The sequence below is a fragment of the Malaya genurostris genome, chromosome 3, assembly GCF_030247185.1.
Source record: "Malaya genurostris strain Urasoe2022 chromosome 3, Malgen_1.1, whole genome shotgun sequence".
In the NCBI taxonomy this organism is placed as follows: domain Eukaryota; kingdom Metazoa; phylum Arthropoda; class Insecta; order Diptera; family Culicidae; genus Malaya; species Malaya genurostris.
In genome coordinates, this window is record NC_080572.1 from 190,298,615 (window position 1) to 190,323,129 (window position 24,515).

A 24,515-nucleotide genomic window follows, 5' to 3' on the forward strand; every position below is an offset into this window, starting at 1 on the left:
AGTTAGCTGTTAGCTGATATTCATGAATATACCTGCTTTATGAACCATGTCGCTTTTGAAGAAACGCGAGCCTTGTTGCTTTGTTGGAATGGCTGCCCATGCACGAGAATGGAAGAGAGCAAACAATATTCACCCCTACTACTGCTTCTCCTTCTCAGTATTCACGGGGCCAGGAAGTGACGAAGATTATATATTCAATTTTCGTTAACAGACTGATGACTGGCTCTTAACTGCCGAATCGCTATTCAGCAGGAACTTGATTTACAAAAGTAACAAGAGTGCAGGAGCTAGTTTCTCTATAACACCCAGCAACCGAAGCGTTTGTTTGTTTGCAGTATTTGCTGAGATCACCAGATCGTCATTGCTAATTGCTGCACTCCTGCTACTTCTGTTTATAATATTCAAGTATAACTACGAATACTCAGCCTCTATTAACTTGACACGAATTAAATAAGTGATATGTAACAGTTTTCGTGGCATAAAGTCATCAATAACATCCGTTCGCGCTCCAGCACACTGTACCATCTGTGCATATATGGAATATATTGGCTTCCACTAGCGTTTTGTTTGTGTGGTTCGTTTTGTCTGGAAAGGCGTCCTCTTTGTGAGCGGTGGAATTGTTCGTACACAATGCAATGGAAACTATATATTTATTCACCGGTGAATGAATATTCCAAACCCTGGTTAGATTAGATTAGATGTCGTTTCTTTAACCCCAGTTAGCTCGGTTAACCGCCAGTTTCAGTTTAATTATTATATGCTTTAAAACAACAAGCGTCAACAATGCTACACGCGTTGTAGCTATGACAATGTTCGTTCATGTGTTAATAACATCAAGTTACAATATGAACAAAATTAAGGTATTTGGTTGCCTTGGTTCCTAACATGCAAAAGTGAAAATCAATGGAAATTACAAAATATTTTGTGCGGACTGTCCTACATGTTTTTCCTTCTATTGTTGTCATAGTATTTTCAAACACTTTTCCGAAGAATATCTACACTTTTTAACGAAGGATCAATAAAATTACACTAATACTAAGTTTATTAGTTCACGGTTACTCATTCAACATTTTTCGATCAAAATATATAAAATCTTCTCTAGAATCGCTGATTACAAAATTAATAAGTTTGTACGTTTTCTTTCTTGTAAATTATCATCATGACCAGGCGCGTATACAAGGGAAGGTTTTAGGGGTTCAAACCCCTCCCGCCACTTAAAAATATAATTATGTTATGAAACCTCTTCGCTATAAATACAACGAATTTCGCGCCAAATACACTGGAAAAAATGATTTTAAAAATTTATAATCAATTTACAAACCAAACCATTATCGATTTTTAAAAAATATGGTGATTTATTTCCATATTTTTTTCCACTCATACATTGCAACATGAACAAGGAAAGGAAAAAAAAGAATTTTAAACAAAAACTACTTCTTGTCCAAACTGAGTTTTTTATCCAGTGTCCTTTTATTAAAAACTGAACTATCCTGAAAGTCGTATTCATCCAAGGTTTCAATAAATCTGAATTTGTGAGAAAATTTCATCGAATATCCTGTTGTTGCCCGATATTTGCAGAAAGTATAAAAAAAAAATGTTAGTTAGAAATTTTGTCAGCTAACATATAAATTTTTCTACTCTAATTAATTGCAAAAAATCAGTAAAAATGTCTAGTGTAGATCAATTTTGGAAAAATAATGTAAGAAAAGTGGGTTTTTGTGATAAAAAGTATATGCTGCCAACTCCGAATACGATTTTGCGCGAAATTCATTTGATCTGATGTAGGATCAGAAAAAAAAATCGGTTTCTAAAATATATATTCAATTTACATAAAAAGAACACCACTTTCGAATTCAATAAAACTTTGTCCTACCTGTCCCTTTCCAACCGTCCATGTATTGTAAGGCGGGCAGTTTTAAGAAAAAAAGTGTTTTTAACTAAAACCTTTTCTTGTCCATTACTAATAGTTTTTGCAAATATCGGGCAACCAGTGTTTTGTAGAATCTCCTCTCAAATTGAGATTCATTAAATTCTAGAGTGAAAATGACTTTCAGTTTAGTTTCGTTTTCGATAAAAAGATAATTCGTCATACTTAAGTCAATCATAAAATGAAAAATTTTCAACAATCGACCAAAAATGTTCAAGTAATTATATACCATATTATTATTATTATTATTATTATTATTATTATACCATACGTATGGAAATTAATCATTATATTCTGAAACCTCCTCCTAAAAAAAATTCTGAGTACGCGCCTGATTATGATATAAAATCGTTTTATTTGTCTAGGTTTATGTCTTAAGGTTGTTCGTATCTCAAATTGATCTTTTAAGTTACTTTGTGTTTTTCTAAGGAAGAAAACACTGCTATAAAAACAGTTATCGAAAAAATGCACCAGACAAAAATGATCACCAAAAATTCATTCAATGTATTCAAGCTATGTTTTTGCAACATTGGATTATACTACCTCCGCTTCTCGGCGAAATGTCCGCAACTTAGACTTAACGCTACCCATCAAGTGCTGCGCAACATGTGATACATCTTTCTTACACACTTTAATCCACTCTTGCTTGCTTCTGATCCTTGTCGTTTTTGAAGACCACTTCAACTCTTCGGAGCTAACCCCATACCCAGAATTTAGCCTCCAACATTGGCTTCGTACTGTAAATACTACTTGGGTTTCGGGTATTGGTACCTGAAACCCGACACGAACCTGAACAAGACAGATATTGATACGGGTATTGGTACTCTACTTCATACCACTTCATACCATCATCGGTTTCAAGGGCACGATGCTAGGTCCAACCAAAACAGAACGGTACTCTCTTGGGATCGAAAGATGAGCAACAAATCCCTTTGGAAGCATTTCCCTTTATATATCCACCGTTTCAATATCAGACCTTATTCTATGAATGATTCTAATTAATTATCCCGTCAATGCTAAACCATAAAAAAATCGACTCGTCTTTTGCGTACTGTAGCCCTTAGGTAAGCAATACTGCGTACAGATTAAACAACCCCGATGTAGCCTCGACACAGAAAGAACAATCTTTAAATGAATGATTACTCATTGAATCTACTTTATGTCTGCGTTTACCTCACCAATTATAATGAACGACTCAGAGGGAAAGGGGCCGGTAACTGTGATAATGTCTGAGAATTTATTCGCACACCTGCCTGCAATTGCAGAAAACCGGTCTGAGATCTTCTCCAGCTTGGTCCACACATTGAAAATAAAAGGATCAACTATTATTACTACTTGAAATGTTCTCTATTTCATTCGAAGCAGCAGAAGAAGCACTAGATAACTTTTCCAACTAAACAGGAGACACTAATTATTTTCTCATTTCATCTCTATCGTTCCAGAAATAAATCAGCGATTCCGGCGTAAATACTTCCAGCTGGCTGGTGGAAATAATTTTCCTCGCGTGCCGGCACCGATCAGTAACGAAAGTAAAACAGTTGCAATAGCAGTGTTCATCGCGGGAGCGAGAAGCCCCCCGGAGCAGCAGGTTATTTTGCAGCTGATCTTGAAAATAATTAACCTTTATCGCGAAGGGCCGGTCCACATTCGCGCGTGAAAGTAAACCGCACGCGCGTGAGCCCATAAACAAGTGACTCGCAGTGACCTGGAAAACCTTCGCGCAACCCATAATTGCTGGCATATGGTGGTGGAAAGTGTCGGAGCTTGAAGCAGAAAATCAGTTCTTATGATCGTTCCGGGCAGAAGTGGAGCATCTCCGGCAGCACCCGTTCGAAGACTGCGCATCCAGTCACGTCAACATGAGTACAAATTCACCCGGAACGCCGAAGAAGTGTCGGCTCATACTGCAGCAATGTCTGGCGATACAGCTCACCAAACCGGGCAATCCGCCGGAGGATTTCTGGATGTACGATAGCGGTTATACGATATTTCAGGTGAGTCGAAATGTGGGTTGATAGTCCAATACAATTTTCGATGGAACGTACAATTTTTGGTATTAATTGAATTTCATGCTTGTGCATTAAATTGAAAGTTGTTGAAGGGAGTCTTGAAGCTCGGGTCTTCATTATGGGCTGACTAAATCTATTCACTCATGAAGGATATTCTTAAATAGATGGTGTCGAAGAAGTTCTAATGATTACTAAAACTCATTTCTAAGTTTGAAGTTCAAAATTGATTTATCTGCGAACTTAGCTCTCATTCCCTTTCATTTCTTAAAATTCCATCAACCTGACACGGACAATTCACCAGATTTTGAACTATCTCTCATAAACTGTTCGATTCAGATCGCTAGAAATTTTTAATATTAGTTTCTTTAAACTGTTATTTAATTATAGGTCGTTGTGGATTTGTTTCAATTTGTCACGTTTAGAGTAACGACCCGGCGTTCATATTTTTGGTTGTAATATTCGCCGGACCAAAATGTATGAGAGTGGTTAATAATACATTTGTTACGCTTCGTCTATGTAGTGTGCGAATTTCGGCCTTTATGGATTTATGATCATGGAATGTCGTAACTGCAAGCACAATTACAGTCATTGAGAAATAAAATTGAATTATGCTTCAGATTCAATTCCTAAAATGTTAAGATCAATAAATTAAGTTCAGTCTAATGAGCGCATAATTCAAAGAAATAAAATATCTGTCAAAGCGTTGATCTGGGTTAGTTTCAATTCATTGATAAATTGGCTCTAGCTTTTGAAATTAAAACAAATTTTTCAGTGAAACAATATGTGTATTTCTCTCAGCGGATATGAAATAGAGACTTTTATATTCCGAAGTTCGCGCATCATCAAGGATTCCATTGGATGAAGCTCAAAACATTTTGATTATTCATGTCTTTTGATTTAAAAAAACGCATAAAATTATTATTTACTGCATTAGTGCAGGAGTAGTGATAAGAAGCTAAATCACATCAAAATAGCGTGCTGTTTCAAAAACAGCAAACAGATTTGCAAATCTCACCGTTTGTGGAAACAAACTTTGACTTTTTTCCGTTTGAATCGATTCTCCACGTTTGAAATAATGACGAAGCACTGGAGTTTCGTTAAGTATGCGCAAACGTTCTGTATTCTTAGAATGGGCTGCGAGTTCAGTTAATTGATCGGTAAACGACCTTGCGAACGGGTGTTGTCACAGCGAATTGAGTTTTCAGTAAACTAATTTAAGGCTATTTAGCACTATGAAAGTGAATAGTAGGCGTCTTAGCGCGATGGTTGCTCAATAGTAACTAATTCAATCTTTAATCGTCATATGTTAGTTTGAGATGAGAGTGTGTGATAGTGCAAGAGTGTATTCGGTGTTTTCTTTTTCGCTTATACAATTCATGTGTTATAGAAGAGATGAATAACACATGATATTCCAACATACGTAAGTATGTTTTGTAAATATCCAACAACAGCAGAAAAAAGAATGTGGAAAGTGCGAGTCGTCAGTTACGTTGAAGTAAAGTCTTGGTATTACATTCCATTTGTGAACTTTGGACTCTATGAATCCTTCCAGGAGCTCGAACATATGACAATAGGCTTTAAAGACCAGCGCCTTATGCATTGAACCGCCAACAAATAATCGGTAACATCACTTAAGGGCTATACGCACTAGGCCGTCCCGACCGATCCGAGCTCTCCGGAATCGATTTTTTTTCTGCTTCGGCTATGACTGAGCTGCAAATGCACACAGCTGCATGTGCAGTTCAGCCATAGCCGAAACAGAAAAAAAGTCGGTACCGGAAAGCTCGGATCGGTCGGTATGCGTCAGTATACGATTATACTGTGTGAACCTATCAAGTAACGTAATAGGGCTATTGTACCAATATTCATCTCATTAGCAGAGTCGTCATGTTATTTTGTCAATTACTCAACTTTCAATCAACGAATTATGATCAAATCGAAAGCAATGTCATTGCTTCAGTTTTAAGAAGCTTTACCGCAGAAAAAATAGTTCGAAAACTGTACAATAGTCCTGTTACAGCGACGCGGAAACTCGAAGTGAATGCACCTAATTTAATCTTACTCTTAAAATCAATTTATCGAACAGAAGCAGCAGATCTCAGTCTAACTTATGGTTATTGGTAGGATTTATCCAGTTTTGCATAAAAAATAATGACATATTAAAAAAAAATTTCAATTGGATTCAAGTCCGGGGATTGTGTATGTTTCGGATCGTTGTCTTGTTGAAACTAGAAGCCGTTTTCAATCCCAATCTTCAGTTCGAACAATTTTAAATTTTCCGAGTATATGTCAATGTACTTATCTGCATTCGCAATGTCATTGCTTCACATTATTTTTAACGTTCTTACTAAAAGGTCCTCCCCAAGTGTTCTCAATACTCTCGACTGCGACTTGATTCCAAATATGTCATATTTACTCTCATCTGAACAAAGAACCTTTCTCCAGAAAACAATCGGTTTATCAGCTGTCCGCGATCTACAGCCCTGTTGTTTTGTTCCGCATGCTGAACAAAACGAGGCCGACACACAACGAATTTGTTTTTGAATTCGCTTTCCTGATACTTTTTTCAAATATAGGGAACTGTTGAAAAACTTATTTTGAACTTTTCTGGGATAATCCTGGATGAAAATTCTTTTTCACGGCCTCTTACAATAAGATTTCGCTCTTGCAACTCAATTTGTATGATTCTGACAAATATGAACGAACTTGTACTTACACCATTATAACTCCGAAACCAGAAGTGACAGCTTCAGCCATTTGATCTTTGAACTTCATCAACGAACTAATAGTAGCTTTCGAGCATGCTTAAGTTCAGAAATTCTCCAAGGTTCCGATCAATTTACATATACGAGCAGTGTTGGTGATTGCCGAAAATTTGACAGAAGCTGCTCGATATTTATCAATATTGTATACAACATTTTCAATCCGGTAGAAGATGCTACAAGAACTCGAGTCTCTCAATGCTATGAAACGCGAGAGAATTTTTCTACATTTCTTCGCTCCACTTCATACTCTGAGTATTTCGCGGCCCTTTAAAAAAATTACAGTCTGATAACGATTAATGCTGTGTGGAATTTACCAAGAGAGAATCGCAATTTGACAATTATCGCAGAAAATCGAATCGATGATTCAACTTGATGATTCTCATACTAGGTTGCAGTATTTCAAAACCCTTGTGTGGAGCATTCACATACATTTTCATAGACACAACTTATACAAAGGTTATATGCACATGGTTAGAATGAGCTGCAATAGTAAACTGATTCTATCGCAATTATCAACTGCCAGAATCGGATCGCGAAACGAGAATAAGCGACCGTTTGTTGCTTCAGAGAGAATCCCCACAGCAGCGTGCTAACCTTTGATTCTCAGAAATGTCTATTCTATGTTAAATGAGCCATGCCGGGTTTTTGTTGCTGCGATGATATCCGTCTCTCTATGATGGCACTGATTCAATCATGTGAAGAGTGGCTGGTGAACGTTCTTTGATACGATAAAAGTTATCCTTGTATATGAGTACATATCATAAGAATTCTCTGAAGCAACCAGAGAGAGAGAGAAAGTGAGAGATCATTTGGACAATTCAGATTAGCACATTGGAAGTACGCATCGTAGCATTTATTCTCGATGAGCATCAGATTAGGTACTTAGTGCAAAATACAGTTTCTCTTTGTTTACTTGCTCTTTCAATTGTTACGAAATATTCACGAATTATTAATTCATTTCTTTAGTGTTCATTAAAAGTGTTGATTCGGGACGTCAGGAAAAACCTTACACCTCGGTGTAAACAAGTAACTTGGAAATAGCAAGTACTTTGTTTCTGCTTAGTGGATTATGTTGATCCGTTACGTAGAATTAGCAGATCGACATAATCTGCTAATTGCACTGATGATCCGAAGGCGAAAAGTGAAAATTTGAAATTAGTCATGTGCACTTTTGCACAAACCGGTACCCATGGGGTACCAAAAACCCTAAACGAAAATAATATTAAATGAAAATAAAACTATATCTGGATCTCTATATTAACATTTTCCTTTGAACAGAGGCGTTCTCTTGCAATTCAGCAAAGATTGAGAGGCGATTGATTTACCAAACACTAAAATTCTTATTATTTGTTCGGCTATTTTATTCAATCACGTGTAAATTTCTGAGGCACCTTGAGTTGAAGAAATCTACCCTCTTTTCACGGAACAACTGAAGTGTCTTGATTTTTGTGTAATTATTTGAATGAAAGAATGCTTTGATTTCAAGAAAAAGTTTTCAAAAACTTTTTCTTGAAATCAAAGAGTTTAGTTTTTTGCCCGCAACTGAAAACTGCTAGCCATATCAGAAATTTTCTAGAAAACTTCAAAATCATTTGACTTTTCATACTCCGATTAAGACCAAATTTACCCTACGTTTTCAGTATGGCAAACCTATTGATAAACGAGACACTAAGATTTTCAAAATCGGTTCTCTGGATAGACCAATTCGACTAAAACTTATTTTTTCAAAAGAGCGGATGCACTTTTTTTTAATCATTGTAACTCAGATTTTAAATTATTTAAAAATGATGTCCACTTCTCACTGAAAACCATATTTGGTATCAATGTGATTAGCTTTTTGAAATATTAAGAAGTTTTTAGGCATTTGCAATGAAACATATTAATTTAAACACTAGAATATACATTTTCTATGTTTCGTTTCCGAATCATCAGTGCATTAGCAGTTTATGTTGAGCTGCTAATACCACCCCGCGGTTCAACATAAACCGCTGAGCAGACTTACAGTTAATGCTATCTGCAAAACTCCTTTTTCTCTATTCATCAATTGTAACTCGAACTGATAATGGAATTTAAAACGAGATAACTATGTAATTCAAAATACCATTGAGCTCCATTAATTTTACAACTGTAATATACAAAGCATAACAAACCTAATAGTACAGGTACGTATTTCGGATGTTTATTACATCCTTCTTCAATAATACTATTTCGAAGTCTGTAAACAGTATCACTGAACAAGGATGTAATTAACATCCGAAATTCGTCTCATTACGTCTGATATACTTCGTCTATTGACGTATGTAAAATTAATAGAATTCAATATTTTTTTATTTAGTTCTCTCTTTTTTTTTGCCTTTCTCATATAGAGGGTTATGCAATTACTTGAAAAACCGACTAGTAAAAATTGTCATATGCCATTCGACTCAGTTCATTGAGCTGAGAAATGTCTGTGTGTGTATGTGTCAAATAATCTCACTAGGTTTTCTCGCAGCTGGCTGAACCGATTTTGACAAACTTAGATTCAAATGACAGGTCTCATGGTCCCATACGGAATTCCTGAATTTCATCCGGATCTGACGTCCGGTTCCGGAGTTATAGGGTAAAGTATGGTCAATATTATACACCGTCACTTAAACCGGCGAAACAAAAAAACGGACAAAAAATTTCTAAACTGGTTTCAAAACTACACAAATCGATAGTCATTATCAGTAGGCAACTAAACAAACCGATTTTGGTTATCCTAGCTCCCGGTATCCGGTTCCGGAAGCACCGGAAATAGTGGTCATATATACCAAAAAGGATCTCACTCACTTTACTCAGCGATGGTTTGACCGATTTCCACAAACTTAGATTCAAATGAAAGGTTTCGCGGTCCCATACGGAATACCTGAATTTCATCCGGATCCAACTTCCGGTTCAGAGGTTATAGGGTAAAGTGTGTTGAATATTGTACACCGTCACTTAAACTGGCGGAACAAACCCGTAAAAAATGTTTTAAACTAGGCTCAAAACCCTTATTCCCAATCTTAGGCTGAAATTAAAGGTCTCATGATCCTACCAAAAATTACTGCATATTTTCAAATACAACAAACATTTAAATCGTCATTTAGAGTGCGATGGTATAATTGTATAAAATTTTCAGAATTTGAATAAAAACTAGTGGAGTTTGTACGTCATGTTAGTTGGTGGCCGTAGTCGGTTCACTTCGATTATACCGGCTCTGGGGTTCCGGTGCCGGAAGTGCACATAATAGTGAACCCACTTCGTTTTCTTAAGAATAACCTACGCGTTAAAATTCTTCGTGTAACTAATTCATTCATCGATCTTCGCCGCGAAAATCATCCCATTACTTACGCACGTCTCGAACAACGTTGAACTATTCATTGCAGGAAATAGAGAAGGAAGAAAGTGAATAAGCAATAATCGTAGAGAACCCGAGTATACTAATACATTCTTCGCTATTGGTATACATCGTGGATGTTCGTTTTATATATTCGTTTGTCATTCGTTGATTTACTTTACTCTTCGAATTGGTTCGAATAGCGTCACTGCGATGATCGTTGGTTTCCATTCTTCGCGAAGTATTCTTCATCTAATAAATTCATCATATCTCGTATCTGCTACAATGGGAGAGTGCTGGGATATCATAATTTGCTTGTTTCAAAGATTTTTGTTTCGTTCCATATTCGCATTAAGTCTTTCGGGGGTATGTGCAATGCGAATAACAACTTCAAGCAATAGATCTTCGTGTGAGCAACGAAGCAGCGTCGGCTTCGTTCGCACCCGAATATACGGACAGGTCCGAATATCAGAGCGATTGTCGAACAAAGGCGAGGGAAGCGAACGATGATCATTGGCGTTCGTTGCATTTTTGATATTCGAGCAACATTGTCTTATAATAAAGTCAACCAAGAGTTACACGAATTTAAAATGAAGAACCTTACTCTTAATTATATTTGGGAACTTCCAAAACCATACAATCTGTTTTCAAGTAATGACAATTTCACTAGCCTGAAACGTTGTCATAAAATCTCAGTCACTCAAAATTTTCATAAAAGTTTTTGTCAAAAACAACAAAGGAATGCATTTTTTGGCAAATGCTTACTTACGCAATTCCAATCACTTCGACTTTTCAAATCTGTTTTTCGTTAGATAAAACTACGCTGATTACGGCTTCACATTTTTTTCTGGTTGGGTTGGACTGATTACCGCGTCGATAATTCGGAAGTTGCAAAAAAAATAAAAATATCTAAATAAAAAGACTTCCTCATGAATCGGTATTTTGATAACATATTTATATTTTTTATACGTAATCGGCTATACATGAGCAATGAATGCATTGGTCTTTTCCTGTAATACTTGTGGTAAGGCAGAGAATCTGCCGCTCGCTAGTTGAAACAACTGTTAAACTTGTCTTCCTACTGTGATTTGCATGGGAGAGGTCATCTGCGTTATTGTACATTTCATGTTCCTAAGTCAGCCTTAAGCTGAGGGGCAAAAAGACATACCATGTGAAAATAACACAGAACTCGCGTTCTTTTTTGCATACACTCGTTGACGTAAAATTGTTAGTTGATCGTACCTGTAGTCAAACTACAAATATCCTGCCAAACCATGTACTTTTTGAAGAACTTTGATAACTTTTCGACCTTGAAATGATCACCGACATTGCACCGTTCGAAAGCGGTATGATGCTCAAGCCCAGGAAGCTGCTAGAAGTCTACTTTGACATTTGTTTTATCATCCATGCGCTCTTGATTTTGAAGTGGTTTCCAGCTTCTAGTTCCCGTTTGGCAGTTATTTTATGATTTGATTTTTTAGTCATTGAATAGGAAGGTTCGAGGTTTTTCAAAAAAAAAATTCGAGATGACACTAAATCTCGACGTTTTATGCAATTCTAAGACTTTTGGCATCAAACAATTTTTTTCAATTTCGGAAATTTTATGTGATTGTAAATTTTTGAAAATCATGACATTTTTTTTCGAGAGAATTTTATGAAAGTACGCTAAATTTCCAATAAAAAAGATGTTAATCAGAATTTTGTTAAATGTTACCATTCTCGAGATACAGCGATTAGAAAAAAAATGTCGGAAAAGTTTTATTTTTGTAACGAATTTGGAAGATCTTGAAACAGTAGAGAAATTGTTGGGCCAAAGGGAGTGCTAATTCTATGAAATTGTTTTTTTTTCTAATATCAAAATGGTACCAATCATATATATGAGAAAAGCAATATATATTTTTCGTAAAGATTTAGAAAATATGTTTACCAGTTTTCTGATATAAACATACCTGTTATCGATCGGACCCACCGTTTCTGAGATATACATTATTGAACATGTTCAAGGGAAAAAGGCAAACTGATGATGCAAATTGTTTTGTGTGATTATAAATAACACTTAGGCAAATCAAGAAATACAAAAATAAAATTTCAAAAAAAATCTGCCATTTGCGGTATAACTGCTCAATATTGAAAAATAAAACAAATGTTGCCAAAAAACCATGGCTATATTCATCTTTTTATACCTTATGTTGCCAATGCGTGTATGTGATGTCTTGTCTCACTACAGAGTACGAAGAAGAAGGATTTACTATGAACGCTATCAGCATTACTGAAACAATAAGCATAACTTGGAATCGCACGAAATATACAAAACAAAACACTTGAGAAGTAATATCTGTAAAACCTTTACCGTGTATCGCATTTCACGTCATTGTGTCGGCATCCAAAATAATTTATTTGTTTTGATACTTTCAACACAGCACGTAACTATGTTATCATATTTTGCTTCGATCAACAGCAACTGTTATTCCACAACTGATTATTAAATTAGTCACAGTTCAGCAATCACTCCATCGAACCCCGCCTAGTAGCGTGCCCGGAGTCAGTCAGTCAGTCAGTCAGCTCTGTAGTACACATTTTCCAACATCATTTGCTTTTATAATAACAATCTGCTTTACACCTTCGTTCCATCCGATTTTCCATCACGCTCGAGAGGCAGTTGTGAGAAAAGTTCACCCAAGCGTTCGGAATTAATGGAAAAAACGGTGCCCATAGTTGCGGTACAAATTTCACATGGAAGGACGTTGATTTAAAAATCAGCTTAAATGTTTGAATAAACGCACCCATTTCGGATGCGTGCTTGCTATCGGAATACAATCCGTGCATCGTACGGGCAGACAAAATACCGGAAAACTGCACATGTGCCCAAGAAAAATTACTGAAAACAAAGTCGGAGTGAGGAATTGGACCGAAAGAATCTTGATAGAGGAAGTGCAAACAATGCGAACAATGATATTTTCAACAGTAACGAAATCGGGAAATGTGATCTTTGCTCGCAAGTTGCACAGGTAACCTGAATGCTAATCTACACAAGTTGCTTACTTCACTAGATTCGAGCGGAGAACGAACAACAACGGAACGACAACGATTAATGACGGATGTGAGAAGAAAAATGTATCTCCCGTGAGATTCAAGAAACATAACCAGAGCTCGCCGTCTTCAAGTGGCATGGGAAAATAGGGCCAGAGATTACATAATTTATTCTATCGCCGCTGTGTCTAGTCTAGGAACGATGACAATAAATACTTCGATCTTGGCGCTCACTTTTACAATCCGCGGTGTATCCGCATCGGCATTGCCATGCATGTTCCAATACCTATGTTCGTAGGAAAAGTGAATCACTTGTATCTATGCCCGGCTTTCCATGGCGTAAGATGATCTCGGTTGGACTTCCTCTGTAGGAAAGTTTTGCATAAAAAACCTTGTCGAATGTATAAGAAATTGAAAAACGAAAGTGATTAAACGGCACTGATAACAATATCTGGTCGTCTCTGACTTGGCTAGGGAACCTATGTTTAATGTGAAGTGGGAATTTAATAGAAACCTGATTGCTCACACGAAGAGAAAAGTAAACATATGTAATAAAATTATCACCATTTTTGTATCCCAAAATGCCAGCTTCAATAATTCACTCAAATTGTATGAAGCTGTCAAGATCTCAAGCATTCGACAAATAGTCCTTCGGAAAGCCTAACAAAGTTTGTAAACACAACTCCCGCTGACACCGAAGTACCGGTGAATTATTTGTTTACATTGTGTACAAAACAAATACAAATATGCCATCACCCGAGAGCGCTTCACACAATATATGAAAAAAAAACTGCAAAAATATTCTTCAGCACCGATCGAAAACCTTCTCGCTTGTACCGCGTAAGAAATCGTCTGCTATCAAAAACGTTTCTTATCGATAAACAATATTCTAGCTAGTTCCTCTTACTGTCTAACTAAATCCAACCTAGGCATTTTCTCTTCCCGCTTAGAACATATCCCAACAAGTATTGTTTTGTTCAGGAAAATGTATCTTTTGAGAAGATGACCGTGTAAAACAGAGCTATGGAAAAATATGTTCAAGAAAAAAAGCATTTTTAATTTCAGAGTTAAGTATGATGATCACAATTATTAGTTTACTGATACCGGTTCAAACATCCTTTATTCAACACTGATCAAAATACATTTGAACTTTCCAATATTTTTGCAATTAACACAAAATACTTCCTTCAATTCCTTCATATATCCACAGCAATTTAAGCTGAAGGAAATGACCATCGATTTGGCTGTTGAAGTTTATTGATTTTTGGTTAGCAAATACTGCTGCTCACACTTCCCCTTCATTTGTACACGACTGTACGCAAGGAAAGCTAGCATGTGCGTGTACAGAATGGCGGAGTGGAATTCGTGTGTCAAAATCTTTGAATTGTGTCCGAGCAGCAGGGATGCCTAAGATTTTGTAACGACAAGTTACTCTGCTCTCTACATAAATGTTCAAAGCGAAGGAACGGTCTTTACAAAGTATAACGTGTTTCTTATTTCACATATATTCGTCAGAAAAAGCTATAACCATTTTCAAAGATAATTATCGAACATTTAGCTTTTTTCAATAAAGAATGGTTATCCAATTATCTTAAATCCGATCTTCCACCTTAGGCTCAGATTCGACTCCGTTTGTCTAGATCACTTAATATCTCGATTTTCTCGTATACAGCTGAACCTCACTCTAAACTTTGCCCGAACTCACACAAAATTTAGCAAGGTTAAAAAAATTTTGGGAAAGATTGTGTGAGATTAGCAAGTGTAAGCAAGTTTAGGAAGGATTTCACAGGACTAGAAAAAGCCTACGGGAGATTACGCAGGATTAACATGTTTAAACAAATTTAACAGGGGTAAAACAAAAAGTATGAGAGGGGCTCGGAAATTTCTTAACCGATTTTCACAAACTAAGATGCAAATAAAAGGTCTTGAAATTTTTGAAAAAGTCTCCGGAAAGTTGACCCAAAGCCGACTTTCGGTTCCGGTATTTAAGCGTGATAAGTGAAAAAAATTCAATTTCATGAGTATTTTTTCACAAGTAATGGCAAAAGGACGTGCAAATTTTTATGAAACCTACTGGTGAATTCATCTAGTTTGCAAATCTTGTTAGTTAGTTGTTGGATATATAAACCTACTCTGGGACTACTAGTTCTCGGTTTCTGGTTCCGAAAGCAACGATAATAATGAAGAAAAGCTCCAAAAACAAAACTCACATCAGTTTCTCAGCAACGTTTAAACTGATTTTCACAAATCATGATTCAATATCTTAAAAGATACTGCTCTCAATATCTTGAAAGATACTGTGCGACTTCCGGTTCCGAAATTATGTGGCGATGAGTGTCAAAACTTTCAAACCTTCATACAAAATGACGATGTAAAACCGGTACGCATCGGTACGTGCTGGTACGGAAGAAGAAAACACTACCGCCTTTGCGAACGAAGCACACAGTGTCAAAGTCAAAGTCTTGGCATTACATTCCTTTTGTGGAATTTGGCCTTTCTGTTTCAACAGACTTCGCAACCGATTCATAGCGTATAGGATCATTGCATGGCTAGTGTTACTACGATCCTACTGACCCTAAAATTCCTTCCAGGTCGAGGCTCGAACATACGGCCACTGGCTTGTAAGACCAGAGCTCTATGCATTTAACCGCCAACCCGGGCACACAGTGTGTGGTTGCCACATTTAAATCAAAATTTTCAGAAAAAAAATGAAAATCTGTATCGGGAGATCAAAATTCCGCAATGTAAGAAATTAAATGTTTATAATCGAATCTGAAAATGAGAGCTACTTCTTGTTTAGTGGTGACGTATATGTAATGTAATTGGCGATCATTTCTTTTTACAATCTTACATTATGACCATGACCACCATCTTTTCATCTTATCAGTCAATTTTCTCAGAGATGATATGATCATTTTCACAAACTTGAGCCCAAATGAAAGGATCTATAGTATCATAGGTTTCTGTTGCATTTCATCTGGGTTCGACTTTCGGTCCCGGAACTATATGATAAAGTACATTTAAAATATCAAACCGTTATTTAGTGCAACGATGCAAAATGAAGAAAAGTTCTTATTATCTTGACATAACTTGATATTTACAAATTGAACCGGATCCAGAAATCGAATCCAAACACAATTTAGGAACCTTGTTTAGGACGACTTTTCATATGAATCTAATATAATATAAGTTTATAGAAAATGGTTGAGTCATCTTCGAGAAAATTGAGTGAAATTATTTGTCACACACGCATTTGCTGAATTCGACGAACTGATGCGAATGGTATATGGGTGTTATGTTCTTCCAACATTTATTGCTGTAAGTAGTATAATTATGGAATTGCTTTCAACTGGAAAATGCTGCCATCATGTCGTTTACATATGTCATATTCGAATGATTATGTTGCCAAAAACAAACCGTGCTAAATTCGGTCCAAAGCATAATGTCATGAAAAAGAATGCTATACACAGTCTTTTTGGTACTTAGAAACAATTGTATGTAGCTATATAAAAAATTGTGTTTCACGTTGCTCCCAAGCATTGCTTTGTCATACAATGCACAAAACTCCTACTGCTGAAAAAGGGGGAAAAGTCGCTTACACAAAAATGTTGATATCTCTTTTAAAAATGGACGGATTTTAACAATCTATGGCTTGTTGGATAGGTATTACGGTGCGAAATTTAAGTCTGGAAACATATTCTGTTTTCAAGGTCAAATGGACAGATACTGTAAAAAACTGAAAATTTTGACATAAAACTTCGTATAACCCAAAAAGTAAACATCCTATCTCAAAACCATTTAATAACGTTCTGGGTGACGGGAAAACCTTTCACTTGTGACTAGTTTGATCAAAATCGGTCCAGCCATCTCTGAGATCTCGATCTCTTAGTTGACAACACACATACACACACACACACACACACACACACACACACACACACACACACACACACACACACACACACACACACACACACACACACACACACACACACACACACACACACACACACACACACACACACACACACACACACACACACACACACACACACACACACACACACACACACACACGGACATTTGCTCGGTTCGTCGAGCTGAATCGATTGGTATATGACACTCGGCCCTCTGGGCCTCGGGAAATTATTCTAAAGTTTGAGCTAATTCTATACCTATTTTTTATATGTATAAAAAAGGTAATATTTTTTTATATATATAAAAAAAGGTAAAACTGGAAAAGTTAGTTTACAACGCGATGTACTCTAAAGCGTCTCAAATTATTGCAAATTGTTAACACGGGTTTGTGAAAAAACGATCAACGACGTCGAATTTGTTATCATACACAAATAACTTGATTTCCACCATCGAGAAACGTCAATTCGATATATTTCGACTTTTATAAAGCATTTAATAAAGTACCACAGCTTTTTTCTCATAAATACGTTTATTTCTTAAGGCAGTTTACATAAGTTTTTCTTCGCCGTAGCATCACTTTTGCATAAAATTCTTATCCTTATATAATTCTAAAATAGCCACAATGATTTAAATTTATTAAAACATATGTATTCCTCTCATTACTTAAATATCATATTAGGTAATTCGTCATTAATTATGATATTTATATTATTACTTGAACCAAACGATTAACTTTTCTGACATTTTGTTGATAATTTCATAAACTATTTCGAGCTTGTTTGTATCATTACATAATTTCTATTTTAATTTAGCTATTGGTTGAACTCATGGACGCAGCTGGAATCAGAACTAAGTCTTAAAAGGGTCATTTATTAAATTGAAACTCCAATTATCTTTATGAAATGATAAAGAAGTTTAATGTATGTGGACGATAAGCAAGAATGTCTCGAACTGAAACACTGGATAGTCTACCATGGGTACGCAAAGAATTTATTAGTTGAGATCTGACATCACGATACTCCACGCATGTCCAAACGACATAATCAATATCCCAGTAGTACCACATAATGTTGTCATCCTAAAGTTGCAACGACTTGGATTGCCCCCATGGTTGACTAGATAGCTGGAATCATATCTTTCAGGTCGATCCGCTTTCGTCAGGGTTTCTACCGTACGTTAAAATATCCCTCGAAATGTCTACCGGTGTTCCTCAAGGAAGTCGTTTGGGACCGCTAATATTTGTTTTATTCATCAACGATCTTTGTAATCGCATAAAATCTGGAAAATTGCTCTATACAAACGATCTGAAGATCTTTCGGTCAATTACTTCGAATCTCGACTCTATAGAACTTCAAGAAGACATAGCAAGTATTGAAAATTGGTGTTTGTTGAATGGTTGCTGCTTCGAATATACTCTTCGAGGGTACATCGTCGAAAGAATAGATCCTATTTGTGACTTAGGCGTGATATTTGACAGCAAACTTAGCTTCAGAATTCAGCTACAGATTCATGGTTTTTAATTTTGAACCTGTAATCTGGAACTAAATTCTAAATCTGAGACTAAGTTCAGAATTCAGGTAGATCAGAATCCAGTTTATGAATTTAGTTCTAGAATTCAAACTGAAAATTAGTTCACTGCTTCTGCGTGATGTGTTTGCTTTCAAAATTTTGAAAAATCAAATTTTTGAGTTATTTATGGTTATCTCACACTGTTAAAAATTTAATCACAAATTGTTGATCATATTTTTGATTGCATTCCCATTCTTCCACTGAGCGAATTTTGAAAAGCCGCCTGATAGTAAAGTAAGACGTTTTCACGTAAAAATAAAAGCCAAAAAATCTCATAAATGTAAAGAGTTTGGTTCTGAAAGCACATGATGGAAACAAATATTCATGAATGTTTTGATGCGATAATGTTGGTAGATATCCCAAAAGCTGAAAAAGTTACGTATCACGTAAATACCTTCTTTTTTCCCTCTGTTTTTTGATACCTCAGTTTAAGAACTCCAAAGCATTTGTGACGGTTGTATTATTTTTCTCGCTATTCCCTCTCCAAAAATATTAATATTGTACGATTTTTCGAAGTGTATCGCTAAACTGAAGTAAAAATAACAAACGCACAATAGCCCAATAGCAGCCATACAGAGACACTTCGTGTGAAATAAAATGTTAAGAAAAAAAATAACACTAAGAAACATTGAAACGAATACCAGACATCCCAAATTTTACCATCGAAAAAATAACAAATCCCTACAAGATCCCAGCGAAACTGCTGTTCTTATCTACAGCTCGACATAATCGGATTTCGTTTCAACCCTCACACGTGGTTGAGTGGTACGAATTTCAGCTGATGGATTCGCATAGTCAAAGAAGGCGATTGTCGAAGGCTGCTCCCTTCGAATTTTACCTTTTAGACCAAAAGCCGATACAAAACGTGCGCTTGTTGTTCTTAAACCATTCGGTATCTGTACATCTTATCCGAGGGGAAAATGCTATCGGTTGAAAATTCTCTTCCGGAATCAATTTTTCACGTACCGGATACTATGCTGTGACAAGTGGCTGCTGTGATGAATTAAGAGTATCCTTCATTCCGACATCTAGAGGGAATGAGTTTTTAGGATGTGAACCAATTGCAAACATTAATTACAACAAAGCATTTCAGATAAAAAAAATGAGAATTTTAATAAACTGCTATAACTAAAGGCTCATTGTTTCAGGTGAATACTTTCATTAAGTTTCCTATGTAATCAATTTCAAGCCATGAACGAACTTCTTTCCTGTTAAAACTGTGCATCCACGTGCCGAAATATTCGGTTCTATGGATGTTCATGGCAGCTCAACCTCAGCTTCTCAGACATATGATTCATTACTTTTATTCGTCCCCTGCGATTTGCAGTCCGTACAGTACAGAGCGAAGGGACCGGCAAGTCATTTTAAGCAGACTAGCTGAACCCCCTAGTTTGATACCGAAATGATTGTTATTTCACCACCCGAAAGCATTTCATTTGTTCAAGACATATGCTGATATTTTCATTTATCATCCCACCACTCCTGCACGTAGATAAAACAGGTTGGCATGGACAAAAATCATACCCTATAGCGGAAATACCAGCGCACAATAGAGTCGAACAGAGCAAATCATGTCCTGTCCTTTCTGCCTGATTACACAGCAGTGTTGCTGAATGTTAAGAATAGATTCGATCATTGTGATATCGAAAATGCCATTATTCACTGATTAGGGTAAGATGTTTTGCCTTGTCACTTTATAATTCCGGACATCAATACCATTTTCTAAGTTTTTGAAAAATTGATTAAGTCATCTTCGAGAAATTGTTGTGCGGACATAAAAAGAGGTATACCAACGTACCAACGTCACTTGAATAGTTCCTCCACCAGTCATCAAAGATAAATAATAAAGACATGTACCGCCCATACTTGCATATCAGTCCCATATTGAAAATCGGCATGTCGAGAAAAAGACGATTAAAATTTTATTTCCGATTTTTTTGATTTACTGTGTTATCTAATGCTAAATCATGGTATTCTTACATGAAATATCGGCAATACACCTGTACTATTCCAATATTGCAACAAATGAAATTATTGAAATTTGCACTGAATGGGACTGATATGCAGGTACTTTGCATATGGGACATACATGAGTTGATATTTTTTTCACATTTTATTGAACAAACCTTCAACTCTTATTGCAATTTCTGAGAGTATATTGAGGATAGATTTCATTTCTTATGCTAAATCAATATTGGCAAAAATCGATATGGGACTGATATGCGAGTATGGGCAGTGTATGTGCTTACAAATATTTAAAAAAAAATCTGGTTCGTTCCCGGTACTTTCTAAAATGACCGCACTCACCGCTTGGTGGAGCGCGAGAATAATTGCATTGTTATCATTTTGACCAAAGTGTGCCATAAAATCTCAATATACAAATGAGCTGACGAATCGAAAGGGTTCTCACGGTTTGACATTTGCATTATGAATGTGATGATGGGAACTCAGCAGTGCAACCAATTTATCACCATTAGTGCCAGTTTCACGGAGGATCGTACAAGATCGTGACTGTCATGTCTGGAAATTCGTTTGTGGAATTAATGTAGTGTGTCTTATTGAACATATATTTAAAAAAGTACGGGTGTGTAATGTCAGAGACATAACTGGATGTCGTGAATACGAATAAAACTGACACGATTTCTTTACACTTTCGAATTCGAATTGATAGTTGATCGATTGTGTGAATTGCAAAACTTTCCCCGCTTTCACTACTAAACTTTTCGACGAGTTTTGACGTCTATTGTCTCATTTCGGATTTGCATATTTCATTGAAAGAAACTATTAAGATGCTGTACAGGATTCATTTCTGACTTTTAGAAGGACCAAATTGTGGAGTTCTCTACGATATTTAGCACAGTTCGGAACATATATCTCGAACGATTTTCGCACAGCGAAAAGTTCACGAACCAAATCAAATTATTTTGGATTTTCACTAAACTGATGATTTCTACCTTCGAATTTCAAAGAAGTAATCTCAATAGTTCTTCAGATAACATTAAGAGCCATTAGAACGGCTGATTTTATATAATGTTGTCCACTTTTCGTTTCTTGTTTTCTTTCTCTCCAATGCAAACCACCAGCAGCTGATGCAATCGTTCTTGCTTGAATTGAAACTAGCTGTGCGTACAAACCGCAACACATCCGCTCGCAGTGCCTAATGATGCGAAATTAACGACCGGAAGGCAAATGAGAACTACGACCTGAGCGTTTAAGGTTTGGCACCACGCAAAAGGTCTGCTTTCATCGACGACTGCTCCACCTGACGACTGAAGTCTAAATGAGAGTTGCGACCTGAGCGTTTGAGGTTTTTAACCACGCAGAAGGTGCACTCTCCGAAGCTGCTGGTCCCACGACGTCTGCTTGCATCCAACGCACAAGAAGAAATGATCGAATTTCATTTTTTTTTTTTTTTTTACATTAAATATTTATTGTTTCTCTTTGGTTACATTTCTGTATTATATTACATGTCAAGTGATGTAGTAATGTTACTTTTCATCTTTTGATTTACGGTAATTTACTAGTTAATAATTTTGATTCAATTTCTTTTTAACAGTTTAACTGATAGACAGTTTGATTTATAAAACTAAACTACAACTAAAACTACAACAAAACTAAAATAGTGAACTAATAAGAGGGTATTCAGAAATTGCACATTTTTCTTGGAATTTTCCATTGGCTGCAATTAGTTTCTCGTTGACGGTAGTGACGTCTGCTAGTTGATGAACTGTTGAAGTCCTGGTGAACCACGGAAGATCCAGAATCATTTTCAGGGCTCTGTTCTGCTGCACTTGGATTTTGTTCCGATGTGTAACGGCACACCTCCCCCACACAGGCAACGCGTACTGAAACACTGGAGCGATGATCTGGGTGTAAACGGCTAACTTATTCTTGCGAATAAGAGATGACCTTCTCTTGATTAATGGGTAGAGACATTTGATGAGCAAAGAGCATTTAGATTTTATCTTGTCGACATGCGAGCGGAAAAGTAGTTTACGATCAAAAGTGAGCCCCAGATAGACCACCTCATTGGACCAGTCGATTTGAAGCCCATCAACCACGATCTTGCAATCAGCTGGAGGAGTGAGTCGCTGAGATAGGCTGTATGGAAACAGGATCGCCTGAGTTTTGGAAGCGTTAATTTTTATCTTCCAGGTGTTCATGTAGCTGACAACGGAATCAAGGCAGTTTTGCAGCTTTTTGGTGAGATGTTTTGTGACCCTTCCTTTGCAAAGGATAGCTGTATCATCCGCGAAGAAGCAGAACTGGCAACCATCAGGAAGTCGAGGGAAATCCGAGGTGTAGACGTTGTACAATACTGGTCCGAGAATGCTACCCTGAGGTACTCCGGCGGGTACAACAAACCCGTTCGATAGGGTTCCGTTCACGCTGACTTTGAAGCTTCTGCCACTGAGATAGTTTTGCACTATCTTGATGAGGTATACTGGGAAGTTGTAGCGATACATCTTGTAGATGAGACCTTCGTGCCAGACGTTGTCGAATGCCTTCTCGACGTCCAGTAGAGCCATGGCTGTAGACTTTGCGACGTGCTTGTTACGGTCGATGATGTTCACTACTCTTTGCAACTGATGAGTTGTGGAATGGCCCTTTCTGAATCCGAACTGTTCGGGCAGGAAAATGTTGTTGTTTTCGATGTGCAATAGAACACGATCTAAGATGAGTCTTTCGAAGAGCTTGCTTAGCGACGACAGAAGGCTAATGGGACGATAGCTAGAGGGATTCGTTGGATCTTTAGATGGTTTCAGTAACGGTACAACCTTGGCGATTTTCCACTCCGAGGGGAAGTAGTTTAAAACGAGACATCTGTTGAAAACATTGGCAATAAAGGTGTAGGTCTGATGGCTGAGTTTCTTCAATGTAATGTTAAAAATCGAGTCAAAGCCCGGCGCCTTCATGTTTTTGAATGCTTTTACTGTTGCGGCAACTTGTTCGGGTTTAACCTTAACATTTTCCGGAACGTAGCAGCGGGTGTTACGCAAAGTGGACATCGTTTCTCGAACTGCGTCTTCCATGGGACTGACAACGGAATTACCCAGGTTGTGAGAGCGCAAAATGTGTTCGCCGATTGCGGTCGATTTTTCAAACGGTGTGACCAGAATGTCGTTGTTCTGTGCCAACGTAGGGATTTGTTTCGGTTTGGACTTCAATACCTTTGACACCTTCCAGAAAGGCCGCGAGAACGGGTCCAGCCTTCGGATCATTGACGAAAAGTTTTCGTTTTTCAAGTCATCAACTCGTGAACTGATCAGCTCTGACAATTTCGATGCAACGTATTTTTTCGATAAATCGCCTGACCGTTGAAATTGGCGCCGTACTTTGTTACGTTGACGGATAATTGCTTTGGTCATCGAGTCGATTTTAAGCAATACTCCGTGGATCGGAACCTGTCTAACGCAGTGGTTCTCAGCTACAGAGATAGCGGCCTTTAGCTCGGATAAAGCTTCATCTATATCGTCAGTGGAATTCAACGCTTTGGTTGCATCGATATGCCTATCAACAATCCGGGCGAATTCCACCCAGTTGACGTCGTGGTAGTTTTTCCTGGTTTGTGGTTCACCGCGCTGAATATCACCACCGATTTGAAATGAAACCGGAAAATGATCAGAGCTGAGATCGTTTGTTGTAACTGGTTGGCTCAGCAAGTCGAAGTTCGACAGAACTATATCCAAGGTGGACGAGATGCCGGCAGGCGAAAGATATGTCGGCAGATACGGAGCGTGGATGGTGTAATAACCCAGCTGTAGATCCTCGAAGAGAAGACACCCATTTTTATTCCTACGGATATTTCGCCATGTCTCGTGTTTCGCGTTTAAATCGCAAGCCAAGATAAACTTCTTGTCGGTTCTTGTTAGCTTCCCAAGATCGTTTTTAAACTTTCTTGCCATCCCATTGCCGTCATAGCACTGTGTCGGACAATAAGCGGCAATAATAATAAT

The 24,515-nt window shown here is 37.1% G+C and overlaps 1 protein-coding gene across 5 annotated transcripts in view; it reads left to right on the forward strand.

Annotated features, from left to right (window-relative positions):
• Positions 1–24,515, forward strand: part of LOC131438472 (uncharacterized) — a 378,932-nt gene that overhangs the window by 332,499 nt on the left and 21,918 nt on the right. For all 5 annotated transcript variants that reach the window (XM_058608527.1, XM_058608528.1, XM_058608530.1 and 2 more), the window contains one exon: positions 3,370–3,921. In XM_058608527.1, coding sequence (XP_058464510.1) covers positions 3,787–3,921 — 135 coding nt within the window. In that variant the 5' untranslated portion in view covers positions 3,370–3,786. The remainder of the gene's footprint in view (positions 1–3,369; positions 3,922–24,515) is intronic.